This window comes from Pagrus pagrus (genome assembly GCF_965226575.1).
Source record: "Pagrus pagrus genome assembly, chromosome: 8".
Lineage (NCBI taxonomy): Eukaryota > Metazoa > Chordata > Actinopteri > Spariformes > Sparidae > Pagrus > Pagrus pagrus.
In genome coordinates this window covers 30,230,676-30,253,039 of record NC_140192.1, presented here as the reverse complement: position 1 = coordinate 30,253,039, position 22,364 = coordinate 30,230,676, and the positions used below count along the sequence as shown (strand labels likewise).

Genomic DNA, 22,364 nt, shown 5'->3' with positions numbered 1-22,364 from the left:
GAGTATACGTATGATAGCCCTTTTCCATCAAACAGTTCCCGGAAATAAAGGAAATAAAACTCAGGAACACAATTTTCACACACAAGGAAACAATAACGCCAAGATGAGAAATCACTTGTAGTGAAAAAATACAAGGATGTAAAAATATTTGTAATAAAAATTGTAAACAATATATGTAGTAGGAGGTCCCTGCTCTGTCACTATCAGCTTAAGGGGTCCTTGGCCTGAAAAACGTGTAAGTGTATAACAAATGTAACAAAGAAAACAAACAGTAATGTAAAAAACAACTGATCACATAAACTTACAGTCCCCTGTAGCTGAAGACAGTTAGTGTGCCTTAGTGTCGCAGTGCAGGCACTAGGTGAATACATTCCCACAGAAAGAGCGCCAAATACATATTTGCCTACTCAGAGTTGTTAGATTTTGACATAAGTTGCCAAGGCACAACATCAAAAAGTCAGATTTACAGTTGTTGGAAGATGTATTTTGCTGTTTTTTAATTATTACTGACAGAGCTTGACTAGCTCTTTCCTCCAGCTACCACGCTCTGTGCCATCTACACTAACCAAGTCTCAATGATGATCTCAATCTTTAAGGCTGTCCTCACAAAAAATCTAATCAATTTTATTAATATAGCCCAAAATCATAATCACATTGCCTCACGACTGTAAAGCCCACTGAGGCAATGTGATTTTGGGCTGTATAAATAAAATTGATTTGATTTGATTTGATTTGAACAACAGCATACATCTTTTGCCAATATGCAAGATACCGATGTCTTCTTGACAAGTGAACCTTTGGGGCCATGCAAATAATGACTGTTGTCACCGTGAAGTAAAGACGGAAGTAGCATTTTGCTATCCTTGCTTAAAAAGTGTGGATGGTATTTACAGACAAAAACCCCTTGTTTACATTGCGTCTCAACACTGGTTCCTCTGAAACATGACAGTCGTTCACTAACTTAAATTTTTTCTTAAATTCTTCGACACATTTGACCCGGAGCGGTTGTAGATAAGATGAATTTAGGGGCTTTATAAGGGCTTTCCATAGACAATCGGTGTAATATTTTTAAACTGTACATTAAAGACTGAATCAGTCAGAGGGGATCATAAATAGGAGCAGTGGGGAACACAGACGGGACCTAATCTGATTTTTAATACAGAGCCCGATTCATCGTTTGACTTAGGGTCTAACCATAACCCCAGGGCAATCTGCTTGTTCATATTGGTTACCCTCTTGCCGTCTCAGCTTTATTTTATACCCACTTTTCCCCCATCTCGCCTCTATCAGCCGCCTGGCCATCTGTGCGGCCAGCATCTGGACACACAGCGTCCACTTCTCACTTACAAGGCACCCGGCAGGCTCCATCACTCACATCCAGACGGGTGCAGAGTGTGGGCTGGCGGTGCCTCAGATCCCCCTATCTGTGTCAGTGTACCACCCTGCTATCAACAGCTGTAGACCCCTGACCTGACACACGCCAGCTGCCCCCCTTACCTCCACCCCTGCCCCACAGTCAACACCAGCATATGTTCTCCCCGGAGCATACACCAACACACACAAGCACTGTTCCAACACACACGTGCCTCAGTCGACCTCCCCTGAGCAGACACACACACATATTGACTGAAAGCACACGAACATGCATGCAGACAAGGATAAATGTCTGTGAGGCCCCCCCAACACCTCAATGACACTAAAACACGGAGAAATAATGTGGTAAACCTCACGATCTTGATCTGACTAGCACATGCATTTGTTAAGGAAGCAAGTGTAAGAAAGAGGAAACTCATTTTTAATACTACTTTTCTTTTCTTCTTTTTTAAGACACGGCTGTTTGCAGGATGAATGACAATGAGGCAATGTATCGGTTTGTGGCTATGTAAGATTAATAACTGCGACATGATAATGATGAAACATTAGCTTTGCTTTAGAGCTGTTAGCTCAAGTTATCAACATTACCTAGTTTTGTTATGATTTTGCTGGGAATCTGACCCAGTGACAACTATATAGAAACAGCCAATCACATTTGTTTATGTAGGTCATATACAGGCATCAGTAGTAAATTGACTGTTTCAGATCCAGTTAAAGCTCATTGTAGTATGTTTAAATGTCCAGTATCTGGGATTTAGGGGGGTCTATTGGCAGAGATGGAATATAATATTCATGATTATCTTTTCATTGTATGTATGTATAATTAGCTTAAACTAAGAATCTGTTTTCCTTTTCCATCTACAGAGGGAGCAGGTCTACTTCCACAGAGTCCCACATATTACATCGCCTAGAACGGCCAAACAAACACCGACTCTAGAGAGGCCCTTTCATGATGTTTACTTTTTAACCGCCATCGTAGGGGAGGGTGAGACTAGGGGTGTTCAGTTGGTTGCAAACTACAACCTCACCACAAGATGCCACTACATCCTGAAATCGAACATTTCAAGGGTCAGTTCACCTAAGTTACAAACCATTTCTCAAATATTTCAAGTCATGTATAAGCACATAGATAGTCTGGTTTATACATAAATCATTTAGACAAACAGACGTGTGTGTAACATTGGCTGAATTTACAAGAAGGCCTGAATAATTAAAAATGGATCAGCAGTTTTTAACGTTTCTTCTAACTCATCGCACAATAATAAGCAACTTTTTTTTCCCCAGGAGTCTGGGGACTTTCTCCGCAGTCGACACAGAAGTAGCCAATATTGGTTACCGTTAACTGTATTTGTAAGATTTGACATGTTTACCATCATTAAAATTTTGTGTAAATGGTGAGATCAGTAGGGTTGGGTATCATTTCGATTTAATCAATTCCGATTCCAATTCCAATTCTTCTTATCAAATCCGGATCCTATTCGACTTTTTCAGGAGAGGAAAAAAAAAATTTCCAGATCAAAAATCAGCCTACCTTTCATCTTGACACATTAAGGCTACAATCTGTACACTGTCAACTGAGACAGGAAGGTTTCTTTTTCCTTTCATTTATGAAAATAAATATTACTCTCTTATAAAGAATGATCAACAAAAACAATTACAAACCAAAACTATTTAAATAAATGATAGAAAAATATGACACAAAAAAATGTTTTATATTTAACTGACTGTTGTTATGGAAGCAGCTACAATGTCAGAGTCCATGGATAACCCTAACCCTAACCCTTGAAACAGTGCGTTCAAACTGCTGTTGGGAGGTCAGACTCTGGTATTCTCTGTATTTAATTTAGCACCTACAAGAGCACAAAGAACACAAATTCTGCAGTTTCCTTAGTGGATTCAGGGGACATTGCAGTTACGTGCTCAACTGGTTGAAGCAAACAGTGCGTTCACAAACGTCTGCTGCTAACATTGACAGGTTGAGAGAAGCCAAATCTGTCATTTATTTCACAGTGAACTACAGTTTACTCAGTTCAATCAGACAGTGTGTAATCCATCTTGCCTGCTGTTGTGGCTTCTTGTGGTATTGCAAAGTTGATGAGTAGGCGGTTCTTAAATGTGGGCAAGGACACGTGTGTGTACACACTGCTAAAAGAATGTGGTCACATGCAGCCCAGACCACCTCTGAGGCCAAAATCCCATCACCCTTCATTGTATCAGGCTGGAGGCAGGGATCTCAGACAGATACCTCTAAAATTAGGCAAATAATAACCAAAACTAGCAACATGGATGGATACCAGTGGAGTCAAGCGAGAATATTTGGCCCAACTGACTGCTGAATGTGAAAAGCTCTTCTCCCATCTTCATCACAATGAACATCATGTGTGCCTCTATTTTTGTCAGAGATATGTTAGTGTTGTGTGCAGTGCGCACTTTTCAAACGTGATAGTTCACTTCAATGAATTACCCGACTCAAGCAACTTTCATGTCCCCACAAGACAATGTTCACAGTGTGTTGTCACCTAACACTGCATATATTGTTATATTGTTAAAAGCACTCAACATTAAAATCATTGTTGACTGTATTGTTCATTGTTCCACCATTCATTTTTACTCTTTTATATCTCATATTTGCCAGATTCTTGTTTATGTTATTGTTAAAGCCATCTGTATTCAATTGATCCACTTGTTGACTTGTTGTGTAGCTAGGCACATAAGAACTTCACTCTACTTTGTACTCTGACCATTTTGTTACAGACACAATCATATAGTTGTCTGCTGAAAGTATCTTTCAACAGAAAGCCGATGTCTGTCCAAGGACACACTGATCCTCACAGTATGTCCTGTTCTCAGTTCCTGTTCAGTTCAGTTCTTCCACACATCATTTTATCAGTTTTCTTTCTAGTCAGCTCTTAATGGTGCATGTCTGCTATCAGGATTAAACATTGTTTCTATACTCCAAAGCTGCAGTGTTCACTTATAATGGAAAAGCACTAAAGAATAAAGCTCTCCAGTGTGTGGTCTCTGTTGCTAATCCTCATGACAGTTTATTGACCATTATAGCCGGAGGCTGGGAAGGCTTCCAGCAGCAGCCAATACAGCCAGAGCCTGCTCCGCTGTGGCCCATTGTGTGTTGACAAAGAAAGGCTGCATCTTTAACCTTTCACCTCTAAAACCTCTGCAACCTCCGGCGCAATCAGCTCCCCATCAAAATAACATACCACCTCTTGTCCCCTATGTCTCCTTCCTTGTGGATGGAGACATGCTATGCAGGCTCAACATGGTGTTTACCATAAGTGGCTCAGTACTGTATCAGTCCCTCAGCAGAGGCAGCTGTGAACTCTAGCAGGCACACTGACTGGACGGTTGCATTTGCAAGTGTAAACCAGAATTACATACATGTAATTACTTCATGCAGTGGTTTAATCTCTGAAGAATTCACTCCTTGACTCCGGTTCATCTGTGCCAATGGAACCAGGCAGCAGCCATCACGACTCAACAAATACAAAACTAGAAATATCATATGCTGCAGGAAGGGCGACTACCCACAGTGCTGTTTTAACAGTCATCAACTATTTTCATAATCAATTTGTTTGTTTAGTTCAGTTCATTTGTTTCAGTCAGTTTTCAAGCAAATATGCCAAACAGTTCCAGATTCTTAAATGTGATTGCTTCTTCTTAAGCTTGCTTTTTAAAAAAGAGGTGTCTGAGGCTGTCACGGAGAGCTTCACCCAGCCTTGTTCAACTTTGTGAACATTTCACTTACCTAAAGATTATTCTATAAATATGCAATTGCTTTAAGATTTAAGATATGGGTATTGTGAACTATAAATATAAAAATACTGCATTTTGTTCAAAATCCTTCTGAATCAAGAAAATACCCCAAATCAGCAGGTTTTATCTGTAATAAAGAGCCCAGTAGAACATGAGCCCGCTGCTCATATTTCACTTGTTCTTTATTGGTATGAACACAAAAGACAAAGACCATGTCCCTACACCTCAGATAAACTTAACTCTAGTTGAGGTTTGAGTCTGTGCTCAATAAGAAGACACACCTGACACTGTAAGGAATATAACAAGCAGAATTCACATTCCTTAGTAGTGCCATATGGCCGGACTTGTTGAGGTACGAGGCCACAAATTCCCCAATCCTCTGAAATCCTCAACCTGAAGCCATTAGCACTGCCCAGGAATCCCTTCCCAGCGGTAGCACAGCCCCTATATCAGTCCATCACTGTCCCTGCTCCTCTGTCCCAGATGGCTGGGGTTCCGCATGGCCAGTGGAGGGCAACGCCAGCCTGTTATCTGAGTAGGTTGGCCTCTACCTGCCAGCTTGGCCAGCCCTGCTCTTATCTCAGCACTACAAACCACACAGTCACCATCTATCACATGTCACACTGCAGGCCTGGCTGTAACATGGCCCAGGAAAGAGGGGGGAAATGATGACAGAGTTTTAGAGAGAGTTGTCAGTCAGGCAGTTTTAAGGCTGAATTAAGATGCCAGAGTAACCTGGCTATTGACCATCCCACCACTGAAGCCTTAGTGAGGTCACAGTTTCTTTGAACCTCTGTTGCCCCCACTAAGTCTCCCTGTTACTGTGAATAAACCCATTAAGAGGATATTCTGCACCCCTCTGACTGAGCAGAAACGGCTAATAGAGAGACAAGAAACAACTCTTTCCATAAGAACCATCTGTTCTTTCATCAAAACGAGACACTTTTCACACATAAATAAATGAGTTTGTTAAAAAATTTGGCAATCTTTGTGGTTTTAACCCTCTTGTACACTGGCTCTACACAGACTTTAAAATTATTTGAAACACATACAAGGAGCTGCATGGCATAGCTGGCCTATTGTTACAGACCTCATGATGCCTTCCCTCTCTGCAGTGAACCATTATTAGGTCCCAAATTACAAAAACATATTTTCTCTTACTAACCTGTAGTGCTATGTAGATAATTGCCTCCACGCCAGTACAATGGATGTGAATGGAATCATGTCTGTGGTGCTTACAGTGTTGTAAAAGCCTTTTAAAGTTTCATTTTTGAACAGCACAAATTAAGTTCTGTCTACATCTACTGTCCTTTAAACTGGCATCCCTCTGTCAGCAAGATCAATGTGAAGCTGTGGTTGTAGTTGCACCCATAGCAACTGACAATGATCTCTGATGGATATGCGACTTGCTACTAATTGGTCAGTCAGATTATCAGGCTGTGATACTACAGTACATAATACTGAGGGCAGTAAAAAAAAAATGTTTACTGTATTTTATGACTTTACAGATCACTAGTATATTTAAATTTTAAATCTTCACAGTAAGTTAACTACATTTTTTGAGTGATTACTTGATTACTGATACATGAATGTTGCTTTTGGGATTTCTGAAGACTATTATCCAACAGGTACAGATTCATCCTACAGCCAGTTCATGAAGGCTTTTGGTGTCTGGCAGATTTCTCCTGTTCAACATTCTGCAGTGCATTCTATATTTCTGGCTCATTATGGGGGGAAACAATCAAAACTGGATCTGTGTAGCAGATGTGTACATCTCTCAGTCTGTCTCTAAATTTGTTGCGTATGGAAATAGTTAGTAAGTGACTGATGCAGTGAGGACAGCACAGATGGGAAATGAAATGTAAGATTACGCTTAAACAATACAATCGTGGGTTGTGTGACGTCAGCGCTTCACTCAATCAGTCAATCAATCAATCACCCCTCCCAACTGTAAGATGGATGAGAGGAAGCAGCAGCAGCCACAGATAGATCATTGTTTTCACTCTGCAGCAGGACAGAATGAATCGTGTGCTTGCTGAGAGGTCAGAGCAGAGAGGGCTTCTTTACCCCGTGGGCACCACTCGATCCCCCCACCCTCCAGCAGAGACACCCAACCATGAAACTAAAGAGTTTCAGTTTGCCTCAGACACCCTTGAAGGAGCAGATGGGGTTATAACCAAGTGGAGAGGGGAGACATTATTGTCACCGTTATGTGACCACCTGGCTTTATGAGGGCCGCTGCTTCTGAATCACTCTATCCAGATAACTGCTATCAAAGCCTTATTGTTCCTTTATGGTAGGTCAATGTTGCTTCCAGTGGGTGTAAATGGCCAGCTGAATCAGAGGGGTGCTACCTTACACCTGGTCCCGCAGGTAAACCCTAAATCAAACACTGTATAGCCCCCTTGAACATCACAAACACTCTGGGTCCTGATTAGCAGTCTGTGTTCAGCTGAGTCTCTCACTGCTCCACTGTGAATATTACATATGACAGATTGTGAAGGAACTCAAGTGTTGGCTTCACAGGCTGCTCCGCAGTCATCCCTTTGACCTATACACCTGACCCTTGACCTCGGTGTGTAACACAGCGCAGCACAATGCCTACTCTGTCCTCCCCGCTGCTTCAGGCTGACAAAGCACACAAACTCACAGCACTGCCTTGTAGCACCACTCAAGTTCACAGAGCATGCTCCGAGCTCATGGGCTCACATTGTGTGCAGCAGAGGCTTTACACTGTCTGATCACCTGGAAGTGACGGAGGGAAGAGTTTCCCATGAATGAGTAAGAAGGGTTTTAAACTTTGTCATGCAAGTCACAATATGAAATAATATTTCCATCGCAAGAAGCCAAAAGATGCAGCATTTTCAAGTGACACTGAATTAATGAAAAACCTACATTAACTTTATTTTATATATTTATGTTGAGTTTTATAATATAATTTCAGATAGTTTAAAGCTATTCAGTGACTTACATTGTCATTTTAACAAAAAATAAATATTTTGCACAATTCTCTCTATGCAGGACAGACTATACCAGCTTTGAAAACAGATTTCAATCTATATGACTTAAGATACATAAAATATACTGTATAAGGTTTTCAGTTCTGCCTGACCTTCTACTATGTCCATCACTACAAACACATGCTGCTCAGATGTTGGTAATTTTTTTAATACACAGAAATGTATCTCAAAGGTAAAAGAACAATGAAGCATTTTGGGAAGTATGCTGCTTGATTCTCAAGAGTGACATGAGAAGACTGATATCAATACCATGTCTGTGTGTTAGGAGCTGCAGTCAGGGCGTTGTTAGACTTGAAGGAAACAGTTAGCCAGGCTCTTCATACCAATAGCTAAAGCTCACTAATCAACACGTTGACACAAAAATTAAATTGATACTTTTTAAATGCGCAAGGTGTAGCACAAACAAGGTGTTCGTGGGTATATTTTTTTCCCTTTGGACAGAGCTAGGCAAGCTTGTTTCCTCTCGCTTCCAGACTTTATGCTAAGCCAGCTCCATACTGAACATACAGACATGAGATTAATATTGATCTTCTCATCTCACTTTCAAAAAGAAAGTGAGTTAATTGTATTTCCCAAAATGCTTAAGTATTCCTTTGCAGATTCAAAAGAAGTGAAGTAAGTGAAACTTAAGGCTACACTTGAAGGGGACAAAGGGAAAAAATCCAACCAGTTCATATATAACGGCAGAAATACAATGCCAAATGGTTCCAACAGTTTTTTCAATGGAAGTGAGGAAACACTTCCATACATGGATTTAGACTAAACACTGAGAAAAATGCACATGTATTAGGCCTTTTTAGCACTTCCTCTTATTTCAAAGCAAAAGTCATTCATAATTGATGGATATTTGATTATGGTTAATCCTTCTCTTGATTTATTGCTACAGTGTTGGCTACAATGTAGCCTGTGAGATCAAACACTGGGATGAGGACCTCTTTATATAGCCTCTCAGACTTTTTCATAGTGAACTCATCAGCGTATGTTATGTTAAACTAATGAATGTATGTCCTTTTCTGTGCTGATACTAGCGGGCAGCCGGGCTGAGGGTCACGCTGTGGTCAGAGGGGCGGGGGCTCCGTCACCGCCGCTTGACACGCTCAAAGGAGCAACTTCCCTTTCATCATACCAGGGGTCAGAGTTTTACTACTTCACAGAGCCGGCAAGCGTATTGCACTGTGCAAACTCAGGCCTATAGCAGCCATCTGATAATAATCATCTTACAAAACTGAAAAAGAAAAAAAAACCCAAAAAGCCTGCAGAGTCACTGTGTTCCTGACATTTGGATGCATTTCATGTTTTGTTAATCTCAGCTCAGACTACCAGGGCCCTGTGATCATATCTGACAGGGGCAGTTCAGAGTAAAACTGTGGCATGAAATTGTGCTGAAAAAGTGGTAAAAAAAGGATCCGCTCATTGCATCAAGTAACTACTATATTTCCTTACTAACACTAAGATATGTTTCCTTACGTTGCCAACCGATTGAAGAAAAAGCAGAATCATGTTTTAAGTGGAGCATGATAGAATTTGTAATAGAATACTGTTAATGTAAAAAACAAAGAAATCCAGTGATAGAAATGTAAGGTCATCTTGCTCACCCCTAACTATAGGTCATTTTAGAATGTAATCACCCATTGTAATTTAAGGTATTTAATACCTTAAGGCACTTTAAGGCATATTTCTATACAGCGAACTGAAAACCTTATTCTCATCCACGTGTATGCTTTGATCACCTCCCTTCCTGTAGAAAATGAAATTGTCATCAGTGCGCCAGTAGCTCACCTGCTACATAATTCTTTATGGTGCATGTGCTACCAAAGCTCCAGGGTCAGTTCCAGCCAGTTCCCCACTTTCCTGGGTCTCTCGTCTGCCACTATCTCAATAAAGGCTAAAAGCCACAAAAAACGTATATGAAAATAAAAAAGACAGTTAAAAATAGTAAATGTTCCCAGTTGACTATTTGGGCCACGGCTCCGTGGGGTTTCTGTCAGTATTTACTCCTATAATTAATGGCATGGTAAATTAAACAGTACAGTAGTGAAGTTTCAAATGTGAAAATGTCACTAATAGCAAGCAGAAATGTTGTTTCTGCTCGTTTGTTTGTCTTCTGAGCTGCACCCTGTCCACAATCATATCCTCCTTCTGTGTGCTGCTCCTCCTCTTCTCTTGGGGTCAATCAACAGCAATCTTAAAACCCTTTCAATTAAGTCTGAAAGTTGACAGTTAGAGGATTGCAAGAAGCTGAATTGACAAAAATATTGTTATTAAAGTCATTCATCAAAACAATGAAGGTTCTCTCATGTGATGATACTTTATTTTATATGATTGCAAACTAAATACATTTGAGTTTTGGACTGTTGGTCAGATAAAACAAGACATTTAAAGACATCACATTGAGCTATGGACCAGTGTGATGGAACAATTGATAGACAAACTCTATACACACTCCTCCCCTTCAGTCCCGTCACAACTGAGCTTCACAGCAGTTCAAAACATAAACATGAGTGAGATCAATGTTTGCTCATAACTCTGTGTGTGCGTGTGCGTGCGCGTGTGCGTGTGTATTAAGGTAATGAGAACAGTAACTATTTAGCAGATTACTGTTAAAAGAGTCGATGTGTACAGCTCTGTGTGTCTTTCCTGTTGACTGTGAAATGACTCGGGTGCTTGGTGATCGGCTCCGTCTGTAAATCACTGAGGATGACCACACTTCAACAGCCAATCATTTTCAATTTTCCCAGCATGGAAGAACCTTTGCATCCATACGCCAGACAAATTACTTGTGACTTGTGTGCCCCTTTCTTCTCTAATTTAAATGTCCAAATAAGTGACACCTAATCGTTATGACTGCTAACGGGAAACTCTTCTCAAATGGAAATAGCGTTTTTGAACTGAAACTCCTCAGCTGCTCTTTTATAACCCCCACAACAACTGCATCCTCCAGCACTGCCGCTTCACAGGAAAGTCATCCCTACTCTACATACCAAGTTCAGTGTTTTACAGCTGCCTGTAAACTCATCCTCCACCCAAATTCAAACTCAAATTGAAGACATTTATGACCTCTGGCTACTCTACGTGTTGAATATCACAGAGGCCTGACAATAGCGTGGCTCACAGATCACCAGTGACACTGTACCAACTGTCCCCCATACTGTAATCGATTCTCCTGCAAAATATGGTTTATGGCAGCGTGACGCTTCCTCCCCTGCAGCTCATTAGCAGCGGTTAGAGCCTCAGGTTGTGCCAGGATCAAGCGAGAAAAGATCTCAGAGAGCAGCTCTGAGTGCCATCCCGGCCTGTAGCTCATGGATCAAGTGGAGGCTGTAAATACTTTCCTGGGTTACGTGGAGGTCAGCAGAGAGCTGGGCCATTAATGCTTCAAGAGCAACATCCCACTGACCCTGGTCACCGTTTCCATAGCGCTCACTGCCACCTCCCCCATGCGTCCGTCACAGTCCACACAACAACAAAATCGCAGGCACCGCCTCGGGGGAAGAGCTCAGTGTGAGGATGAGAATGATAGAAATGTTTGCAAACTCACAAGACAGCACATTTAGATGACAGAGGTTTAGTTTATCAAAGTGAATAGAAAAATCTCTGAACTCAAAGATTCCAAACTATTATTAATTGACTCGATACATTTTAAGGACAGAGTACAGCTTGGGGAGTATCTAAAGTCATAAACATTGAATGATAAGTCACCAAATGAATTCATTTTATCCACAGTATTTTTTTCACATGAATTTTCAAGTTGCATTCCTTTTTGATAGATTGTTATCATTTTATTTTTCTCTCAGTCGATTCATTTACAGACAAAATGTGCACCATTTTTAAAAGTTGATTAATCATTGGAGTCTTTATGGAGTATTTTATAAGCTCAATATTTCTGGGTGTTGGAAAACTGTGATGGATTTTTCACTGTTTCTAAGATTTTATAGATCACATGATTCATCCAACTAATCCATTAACCAAGAATATTGACAACTCCTGAATGATGATGATGAGAATGGTTTACACAGAATCAAATCATCAAGCTTTTGATCAAATTGCATCTATTCAATCACATGCAGCGTATACATTTTTTTAATTTCACATTAGTGTTTTTGTTAATCACTTTACTATTTATCACAAGTTTTATCAGTTCACAATGCAAACGACAGTCATCTCTTTAGATAATATTTGCAATGGTGTCCATATACTGTTGGTATTAATGGACTGTGTCAACTGTGCACCCATACAGTGTTAAACATACATCAGTGGTTTCTACTGGAGGCTGGTAAGAGAAAGAGTAGCTAACCAATTTGTGTCTTTCCACTCTTACAGTTCTTTTATTTTCATTTAATGCCAGTGTCATTGTGGGGGGAAATTGCTTTAATATTATATTTAATATTAAGCCAAATACCAGGTCAGACAGGTAATATCAAATTTTACCACTAGGTGCCGCACGTGATTGAGTGTAGTGACACCACAATCCATCAGGACTGTGACACACAGCAACTATTCAACTTTTCTTCTTGTAAAGTTTAATATCAAAATAATAACTGAAACAACACTGATGAAAGTTCCCTTTTGGACATCAGCTGAAGTAGTATACATTGCAACAAAACACAAGGTCCCCATCTCGTGGTGCTGAGCTACGGCTACCCCAGGGCTCCTGCTAACTAGCCTCATGCAGTTAGCTCTCTCCACCTTCTCCTGATAAATCCCAGTTCAGTCAGTCACATAAGATCAAACCGGTTTAAGCTTGTACCACAGACCAGGCCGGCAAAGCCAGAAACCTACCCATCCCTTATCAACACCAAAACTCAAGTGTTGCATTGGCACTTGTATCAAAAAATAAAAAACAACAGAGTTACCTCTTGTACATAGGTCATCATGTCGTAGCACGGACGCAGCACAATGGAGAACAACAGAGAGAACACGACTAACTTATTAACTTATTTTGTGTTGTTTTGGTCATAGACGGCCCTCTCACATTCCTGGATGTCTTGATTATGCGAGGCGGTGTAATACGTATCAATCATACTTTATGTCCGTTCTGTTCATTGTGGGTTGCCTGGAAACAGCAGCATCAGGATGAAGGACATTCAGCCTCTAGACTTCTCAGAAAGCAGAGGACAGAAGACCGTAGTGAGCAACATAGGCCTCGCTATATTTATTTGTCCATGAAGAACATAAAGGGAAAGACTCCTGTTGAATTTAAAGATAATTGTATCCTCTCACAGGTATTGTTTTTTTTTATTTTGGAGCAAAAACAAACTATAATTCACTAATTTGGCTAATTTGAATAGATAAATTGTCTGAATACAATCAACCTAAGAAGGACTACAACAACCAGTGACATCCAACCAAAAGTCCAATCAACCAATCAGCACACAGTTCAGTCCAGGTGGTATTTTGGTTTTAATTCGAGTGCAGAGGGAAACTTGATCAAAGATGGTCACCTTTTTTGCAGAACATGCAGAAAGTACTTTGCTGTGAAAGGGTTAGACACTTCAAATCTTATGAGTCATCTTCGTGACCAACACCCACTACTTTATAGCGAATGCATGGAGAGGTAACTTTTAGCTCATGCATTGTGTGGGGACTTCAGAATGAAGGAAAATGTAACGGTCAGACTTGACAGTAATGTAAACTGGAGTGTTGCCTACTCTTAAAAACATAACACATTGTTCTGCTGTGTGTGTCTGTATATTTTGTGCATTTAAAATCTGGAAGTTGTTGAATCGGTTGTACAAGTGTTACAACAGAAGAAACACAAGACTCATTGCAGTTACTATCACTGTGTTCTTAAGACTCATCATGAACATGAACCAAGAAAAAAAACACACAAGTCGGCTTGGATTTATAGGTATCTAAACTGAAACAATAATCTCTTAATGCATGTGATGTGTAAGCACATTCACAGAGTACAGGTACACTTCTGTTTTCAGTTTTATTTTCTAACTTATAAACTTATTTATTTCAACTTTAAAACTGAAAGTTAAATCGTTAAGTCATCCTCTCTTAATTAAAAAAATATTTGCCAAATCAAATCTGATATCGTCTGATCAATACAACTCTTTTAGTCTCTTTCTTTTGGTCTTTTCTAATTTTTGTTGAAAAAAAATCTATTTAATTTTTTCCAGAGTCAAATGAAAAGTCTTGTTCTTCCCTGTTCTCTGCTTTTTACAGCATATACAGGGCCTCACTGATAACACACTTAAGGATGCCTTCATTCATCAAAATGTTGTCTTTAAATGGTAAAACCATCTGCTGGTGAGCATGCTGTGAGATAAATCACTCTGTTTGAAATGCTAATCAGCCTGGGTGAAGAATTTCCTCGAATCTGGTGAAATTATCTTGGACTGGGCGGAGTCTGGGGATTTACTCCTTGTTCCAGTGCATTTGAAACTGGTGAAAATTTGAGGAAATTTCCTTCAATTTAATTTGTTTCAAAAAAGTCATGGAACAGGGGTCCATCAATGTGATGTCCTCGAAAAAATAGAAACTGCTAGCAAATCGCTGAATGATATGCAACGCCTCCTTTTTGCTGTAGAGCTGCAAAAATGTATCAAGTAATAGATATGATTGGTCACTATATTAATAAACAAAGCAAACTGATTCACTATCATATGAGCTGACATGACGATTTATGGCTGTGGCGTTAGAACAGTTATTGTACAAATGTGCTTCAATGATTTAACAAACTCTCATCTGATGTGTGTGTGTGTGTGTGTGTGTGTGTGTGTGTGTGTGTGTGTGTGTGTGTGTGTGTGTGAGAGAGAGAGAGAGAGACAGAGACAGAGAGTGAGGTGAGGTGCTGCTGTTGACACAGATCTACTGATAGTGAAGGGAGTCAAGTTAAGAAGAATTAGAAAAGACAGCATGATGGATCACATCTGCCTGCCTGGCCCCTACCCCGACCCCCTGTTCCTCCACCTAGAACCACCACCAGCAGCAGGCCCTCCTCCTCTACTGTACTCCTCCTGGCTCATCATTCAAGCGTCACGGCGGGGGGTTTCGCATCCTGTCCCTACCCCACCCACTGCCAGCCGTCCCCTTCACCCTGCCCCGAGGGACAGGACAGACCCCCCCGAGCCAGAGCAAGGGCTGACAAAGCACTTTCTTTCAGTCTATCTGCCCCACTGTGCCAGCCTGCAAACCCCCGAGGCCCAAACATTGGCTCCACACAAATACTTAACCCTTCCACCCAACCTGTCTTCCTCCTTCTCTCTGCTCCTTCTTTTCCACTCAGTACAATTACATTAAAACAAGCATAGTTCAGTGAGCAGAGAGTGGGAGGAGGCAAGTGAAAATACTGGTCAATTCAAAGATCAATTCAAATTGAGTTTGTTCTTCAAATGAGGTTATGTGGAGGAGCAGGAGCAGGAGCTGGAGCTGGAGCTGGGTTGCTTTGTTTTCTGTGTAACATTATGAGGTGATAGAAAGGCTTCGACAGTCAACACCGGTTCTCACCGGTCTGCAGGGCCAACCGGCTAGTTTTTAACCTCTGTAACATCAGTCTTTCTTATACGATTCATCTGATGTCTATATTCTGTATTAATTAATCAACTATTTATATTCATATGCTTTTCTTTGCCTATGGAAAGAACATTGATTTTCCTGAATCCTGATTTGGTCAACGAATGTCAGAAAAATATCTCCCATGGTGAAATTATTAAAATTATAAAAATTATTTTTCCAACCAAAAGTCCAAAACAGAAAGTATCACAGTTTGCGGTCAAATGAGACATAAACAGTGCAAATTATCACAACTGCAAAGTTAGACCACAGAATGTTTGAATGCATCAAAAAAGGACTTAAATGATTAATCAACTATCACTAAAGCTGTCAATTATTTTACAGTGGATCAACTACTCACTTCATTACTACATGATTAACAAAGCCCTTCCACACCCAGAATTATTACACTGTATATTATTATTATTATAACATTCAGAAAATAATGAAAAGACTTGATATTTTATAGATGGTATTACAACACTGAATACAAAACAATGTGTAACTTTTCAAAACAACATTTTTGTTATATTCAGACATGGTATATGCAAAGACATTAAAAATAGAGATAAATCCTCAGTAATCTAAAGTTAGTATGGCTGCAACTAACAAGTTTCATTATTCATAAATCTGTTGATCATTGATTCAATAATTGATTCACTGTTTTATGCATAAAGTGTCAGAAAATAATTTTTTTTTTAAAAAGAAAGAAAGAAAGAAAAAGGGAAAGAATGAGAAAGATGTTCTGAAGGCCATATGGCATGCTCATCAAACAGGCCAAAACCCAGACATTTTCAAAAAGGAAACAGAATGTTTACGCTCTTCTTGCTTGATAAACAACTTTAATTTGGGCTACACAATCAATTGAAATATTATCAAAAAATAAAATATGGCCAACTGAAGCTGCAGTGAAACAGCATTTGAATGAAATGCTGTTGTGCTGCAGAGACGTCCTGGCTTACAAATCTTGTTCTTCAGATGGAGAGAACATGTTTGTTTGGTACAGACCCAGCAAATGTCACATCATCAGGATTTTAATAGGTTTGAAACTGAGAGGCAAATATGATCATTTCCACTAATAGTCAATCATATCACAATCGTAATATCTGTCAAAAATAATTGCAATACGGTTTTTTTACCATATTATGCTGCAGAATTTTAAATCATTAATTAATTATCAAAATGTTCAGCTGTCTGTGGATGGACTAATCAACACATGTTTGAATAAATAACACTATGCCTAAAATCCTTTTCATGTTTTCAGTAATGATTTATTTTCTTTTGTATTCCTTTGTTAATTCTTAGGATGCTCCATATAAATACCACGAATACAGAACCAAAAGAACATTTTGGGTGTCAGATGTTCACTCAGGACCTCTGATAATTATTCTCCTGAAGTCTACAGTTATTGTGCAATCAAGTGACACACTCAAACGTACCTATCAGGAAACACAGTCCATGGTAAGGTCCACATTACGCAGGCCGGTGAGTGAGCTCAGACCAGGCACAGTTAAAGGAATTTTAATCTTGGAAATGTCAATAAATCTTCAGTCACCCGCATGGGGGCACGATACGGGACTGGCGCCTGGGACAGACGCTGCTGCAAGGCATTGTGGGCCTTACTTTGGGCCTGGCAGTGATCAATATGAGACATATGACGAAATAGCACATTTTAAGTTAACTGAATGAAGAGTGAGCTGTGGAGAGACGGTGTCCCACTGTGATCTGCTGTAAGTAAGCAGCAAAGTCGTGTGTCGCGTAAAAGCTGCGAGTTGAACACAGTCCAGATGAAACCACCAACTATGAACCCATCTCGAGTCTTTATCGCCTTTTCCTTCCCCTCGCCTTCATTTCCATCTCTCCCACCTTGTGCAGCGCCGGATTTGGGGGACTAAAAATCTAATGGCTTCTCCAAGTTCAAAAGTTCACCTTTTACGATCTCCCGGAGCCTGACTGACCACCTCCAAATAAAAACATTCCGACCTCTGTTCCCAGCAAGCCCCACTCAGCTATCTCACACACACACACACACACACACAGACACACACCAAGAAGCAAGCCATCACAGGAATAATGTGCACAATTAAACATTTTCACAGATGGAAAACACCGAAACAAACCAATCTCCGCTACATTTCCGTCCAAATGTGTTCTCTCTGGTCGTTGCAGCACATTTCAATTCATTTGTTAAGATATATGTCACGTTCCTAAGTTCATTCACAGATAAGAAAGCACGACACAACCTGTGCTCGGTGTCATCTTGTCCGTGCTCAGGTCCACTGCTCGCATTAGCAAGTGTTCAGTGTGAAGAAGCGGCTCTGGTGCACATGCAGCGGACGGACGCACTAACAGGGCTCATCAGGAACAGCGCAGCCATGCTCTCATGTTTGGAGGTGAGGAAGGTGTAACCCCGTCACACAGCACCACTGTCTTACACAGTAGATGTGCTGGTGTGTGTGTGTGTGTGTGTGTGTGTGTGTGTGTGAACATGCAGGACCACGCTCCGGGTCGTGGTTACTTACCGCTAACAGACTTGGCGTTGTTTCTCTCCGGGTAGTCGAACCCATTCGTCCTCTTCTCTATCTCCATCCTCCTGCATGGGCTGATCCCTGGTCAGCCCCGGCGTCGCCTCTCACCGCCACGAAAAAGCTGCACACTGTTGCTGATGGTGGTGAGCGGACAGTGCTGCTGCTGGTGGTGGTGGTGGTGTTGGTGGTGGTGGTGCAGTCTGAAGTGAGTCGAGCTGCCACTGCTTCGTCCCTGTCCTCAGCCCGGCTGGCTCACTGCTCGGACCGCCGTCTCATGATTTAGTCTTCTGCTTCCAGTCAGCGGGGAATTACTGGATCCACACCCCCAGGGGTGGTGCGTTCAGGGTCTAAAAATAGAGTGGAGAAGAGCGGCTTCTTACGTTCAATTAGAACTCAGACGTAGAAGTGAATGTTAAATGTTTTGAGAAAAGACATGATACAATCTTCCAATTAATAATGAAATGATAAAATTATTTTCGTAGCCAAAATGAAAAGCGGAAAAAGTCAAAGTAATCTCAACCCCCACAAAACTGAGTCACAATTTCCTTACTAATTAATTTAAAAGACATACTAATGGCATTTTTACTAAAAAGGATATAGATGTGTAACGTTACATGTTAGTGAACTTTGTCCTAAATGTCAGCGAACACAGAAGAACTCATCATTTCATCATACTTAGTGAATGGGCGAGACTTGTGGGGACACACAGAGCCTGTTTTCATTTTAAACCAAGAAGCTAGTACTGAGCTAATTTCTGTTCATTTCTCCTCAACGCGATATGATGTGGTCTAATGATGTAAAGTTAGCTTATTCCGCATGAACATGAAGGCAGCACAAACACACAACAGAGATTACGCAACGGGTGGACTTCGTGCCTCGGGCATTCTGGGATATAGAGTCCCTCTGTGAATCCGAAAGGCAGAAGAGTGTCACAAAACAAGCCGAAAGCTAGCACGAGGATGCTAACATTATCATTAGCTTCTGGTAGCTACTTAAGCTAGCCTACTGTTTGGCTAGTAGAATGAGCGCATCTTCAACATTAGCAGCAAGTTTTATTCGTATTCAGGAGAAGTTTCAGGAAGAAATAGTTGGAAATAAAGTGTGTAGTGCCCTCTGGTGGAATGTGTGAAAGAGGACATCCTGTTTGAAGTTTAATTAGCCTTCAGCTAAACCAAACATGTTCTCCCATAAAAATGTTCCCATAAAAAAGCATTTTTATTTCCGCGTTTTCACAATTAGCAGAGCCCAGTCTTTGGGTTAAAATAATGCACACTGATTTGATGTTGCTGTTGCAGACTGCATGTTCTGTGTTGTCCTGCTGCAGTCTGAAGGATGGAGGTTTCCAGTTAGCTGAAGGTAAACTTACAGAGTACAGAGTCCCAGATATACAAAGTGAAGACATACCCTGCGTCCTTTCTTCATTGCTGTTCACCAAATCAGTCTCCTCTCTGTTGCTCTGTTAGAACTCACCTTCTGCATCACCTACCAGACTTTACGCATGGGACTTGTATAAAATCCATAGAGACCTATAAAAAAAATTGGATGAAAGAGCAGTGAAGCTCAGTGTTTATGTCACATGGCATGTTATGATACAGACATTTCTTGAGGATTTGACAGTAATGTTGATCTAATGTGTTGAGTAGTAGCCAATCATTTAAAATTGCTTAAACATTGCCTAAATTACCGATCTCCTATATCCAAAACCACATCTTTAATCATATACAGTGATGCTAATAGTATGTATTCAATAGAAAACTAATTTACGAAGATTGATAAACCATCTAATGGTGAGTGTAATATAATAAACTTATTTACATAGCTTTATGTGCTTTGGCAATCAAACAAAAGCAGGAAACTCAGGAGGACAATATAACAGACAGTCTAGTCTAAGGTGAAGTAAATCAAGAAGGCAGAACAGAGAATGTAAAAACACAAAAACTCAATATGAGTCATTACAAATAAAAGGAATAAAAGTGATACAATTGGCAACATCACAGAAAAGGAAGAGAGAGGGAAGAACAAAATTAAAGAATGCAAAAATAGAAATGACTAAAAGAATAAAAACAAAGGACAATTAGAAGAAGACATCACATAGGAACGAATAAGGGACAATAAATAGATTAAAGATAACAAATACAGGCAGTAAAGGACGGTCAGAAAAAAGGACAGAGAGATCACAAGAGAGGAATTAAAAACATAGATAGTCTAAGAGCAGTAAAAGGAACAAAAGATGAAAATTAAAAGCGGATGTGTAACCTCCCACTGATGCATTAGGATTTCTTTTGGACATATAATTACATAGCCTGTAATAGAAATGTTGATATGTGGGGAAAAAAACAATTGGATTGAAGTGTTACTGCTTCTGAGACAAAGGTTGAAGGTAGGTGTGCTTCTCGTGATGTCCTGCAGATGTCTCTACAGCCTGCTGCACAAGGCTGGAGGGCCAGTCAGGTTCAGCTGGCAGCTGCCGGGCCCTGTGCTGCTTTCAATGAAAAATGTGTTTGGAAATATTTACTACTAAAGCTTAATTAACAGAAGGAGAGCATGACTGTCAGGTTGGTTGTGCTTTATTGACCCGACCTAGTGACCCAGTCTCATTACCAAAGTCTAGTTTTAATAATAATAAGAGACAGAAGGATAAGAATAATACATTTTATTCAAAACCAAGTTTACAAAGTGCTGCATTAAAATGAAATACACAGTTAGTTAAATGCAGTTTGGAGGAAATAAAACCATAGATAAAAAAGACAATGAATGGAAATCTGAAGATTAAATAAACTAATTTAATCTTAAAGGAGGACACAGTGCTAGCTTGTCTGATTCACAAAGAAAGATTAGTCCCAGTTGCTGAAGCCCTTATGGCAAATGCCCTCCCACCTTCTAAAGCCTTGCTCTGGATGATTTTAGACCTTAATCAATTCAGTTTTGTTGGCCTATATGTCGCATAGCCCTATATTATAGGTGGAGTAAGTGATTCTGATTAAAAAACCAGGGACAATCCAGGCTCTCCAAATATAAGAAAATGTATCAAACGAGGAAGGAACTATTTAAAATACTTTATTATCGTGGCTAAATCATTAACAGGCCAGTCATTAAAAAGGCAGCGAGGTCTTCGTCAAGGTTCCAAACGATACTTGATTGTTGAGTCTAATTCCCCGGTCATCAAATACAAACTCTTGGTTATTTGGGGGTTATATTTGACAACCTGAGATTGAACACTCAACCATCTTTCTCCAGAATCACCTGATCCACCTTTATATCTTGTGTGTCCTCTTCCAGGTCACCATGGTGGAGTTGAGGCCGTGTGGCTCGGGGACTGTTTGGCGATGTGATTTTGGGCTACATAAATAAAACTGACTTGACTTTTATGTGTTAATAAAATGACCACATTGACAATTTGGAAAAGGTTCAAAGCGTCATTTAACAGTAAGTTTACAACACAGGGCTGTAGAATTAAATGTAAGGTGTAGTCCTTATACGCTACATTATGCTACATGCTCTGTAGTCTGGTGGTACAGCAGCAGATACTTCTGTATCTGTTGTCAGATGGCAGCAGGGTGAACAGACTGTGGCTGGGTGAGTGTTGTCTGTTAGTATCTTTGGGTTCTGTGCAGACATCTCACTTCACTGATGTTCTGTAGATGGTATAAATGATGCTCTGTAGATGGTACCAGTGATGCTCTGTAGATGGCACCAGTGATGCTCTGTAAATGGTACCAGTGATGCTCTGTAGATGGCACCAGTGATGCTCTGTAGATGGTACCAGTGATGCTCTGTAGATGGCACCAGTGATGCTCTGTAGATGGTACCAGTGATGCGCTGTAGATGGTACCAGTGATGCTCTGTAGATGGCACCAGTGATGCTCTGTAGATGGTACCAGTGATGCTCTGTAGATGGCACCAGTGATGCTCTGTAAGTGGTAACAGTGATGCTCTGTAGATGGTACCAGAGATCTTCTGGGAGGTTTTAATCACCTGCTGTAGAGCCTTCCTGTCCTGGGCTGAGATGAACCATGCCATTTATTGCTGTTTCCAGTGGTTGCACAGTGACTAGGGTGGCTCAGCAGCTTTTACTCCAGCCCCCTGCAGGTTAATCTGACCATGGTTCCCTATCGCAATACATATTTTTCGTGATTTGTTTGACATTCTATTGCATTAAATATGCATGTCA

General features: G+C 40.5%; 1 protein-coding gene across 2 annotated transcripts in view; it reads right to left on the bottom strand.

Moving 5' to 3' along the window:
- nr6a1a (nuclear receptor subfamily 6, group A, member 1a) overlaps positions 1 to 18,457 on the bottom strand; it is a 92,195-nt gene extending 73,738 nt beyond the window's left edge. For both annotated transcript variants that reach the window (XM_084359854.1, XM_084359855.1), the window contains exon 1: positions 18,188 to 18,457. In XM_084359854.1, coding sequence (XP_084215980.1) covers positions 18,188 to 18,254 — 67 coding nt within the window. In that variant the 5' untranslated portion in view covers positions 18,255 to 18,457. The remainder of the gene's footprint in view (positions 1 to 18,187) is intronic.
- Positions 18,458 to 22,364: the final 3,907 nt, after the last annotated feature.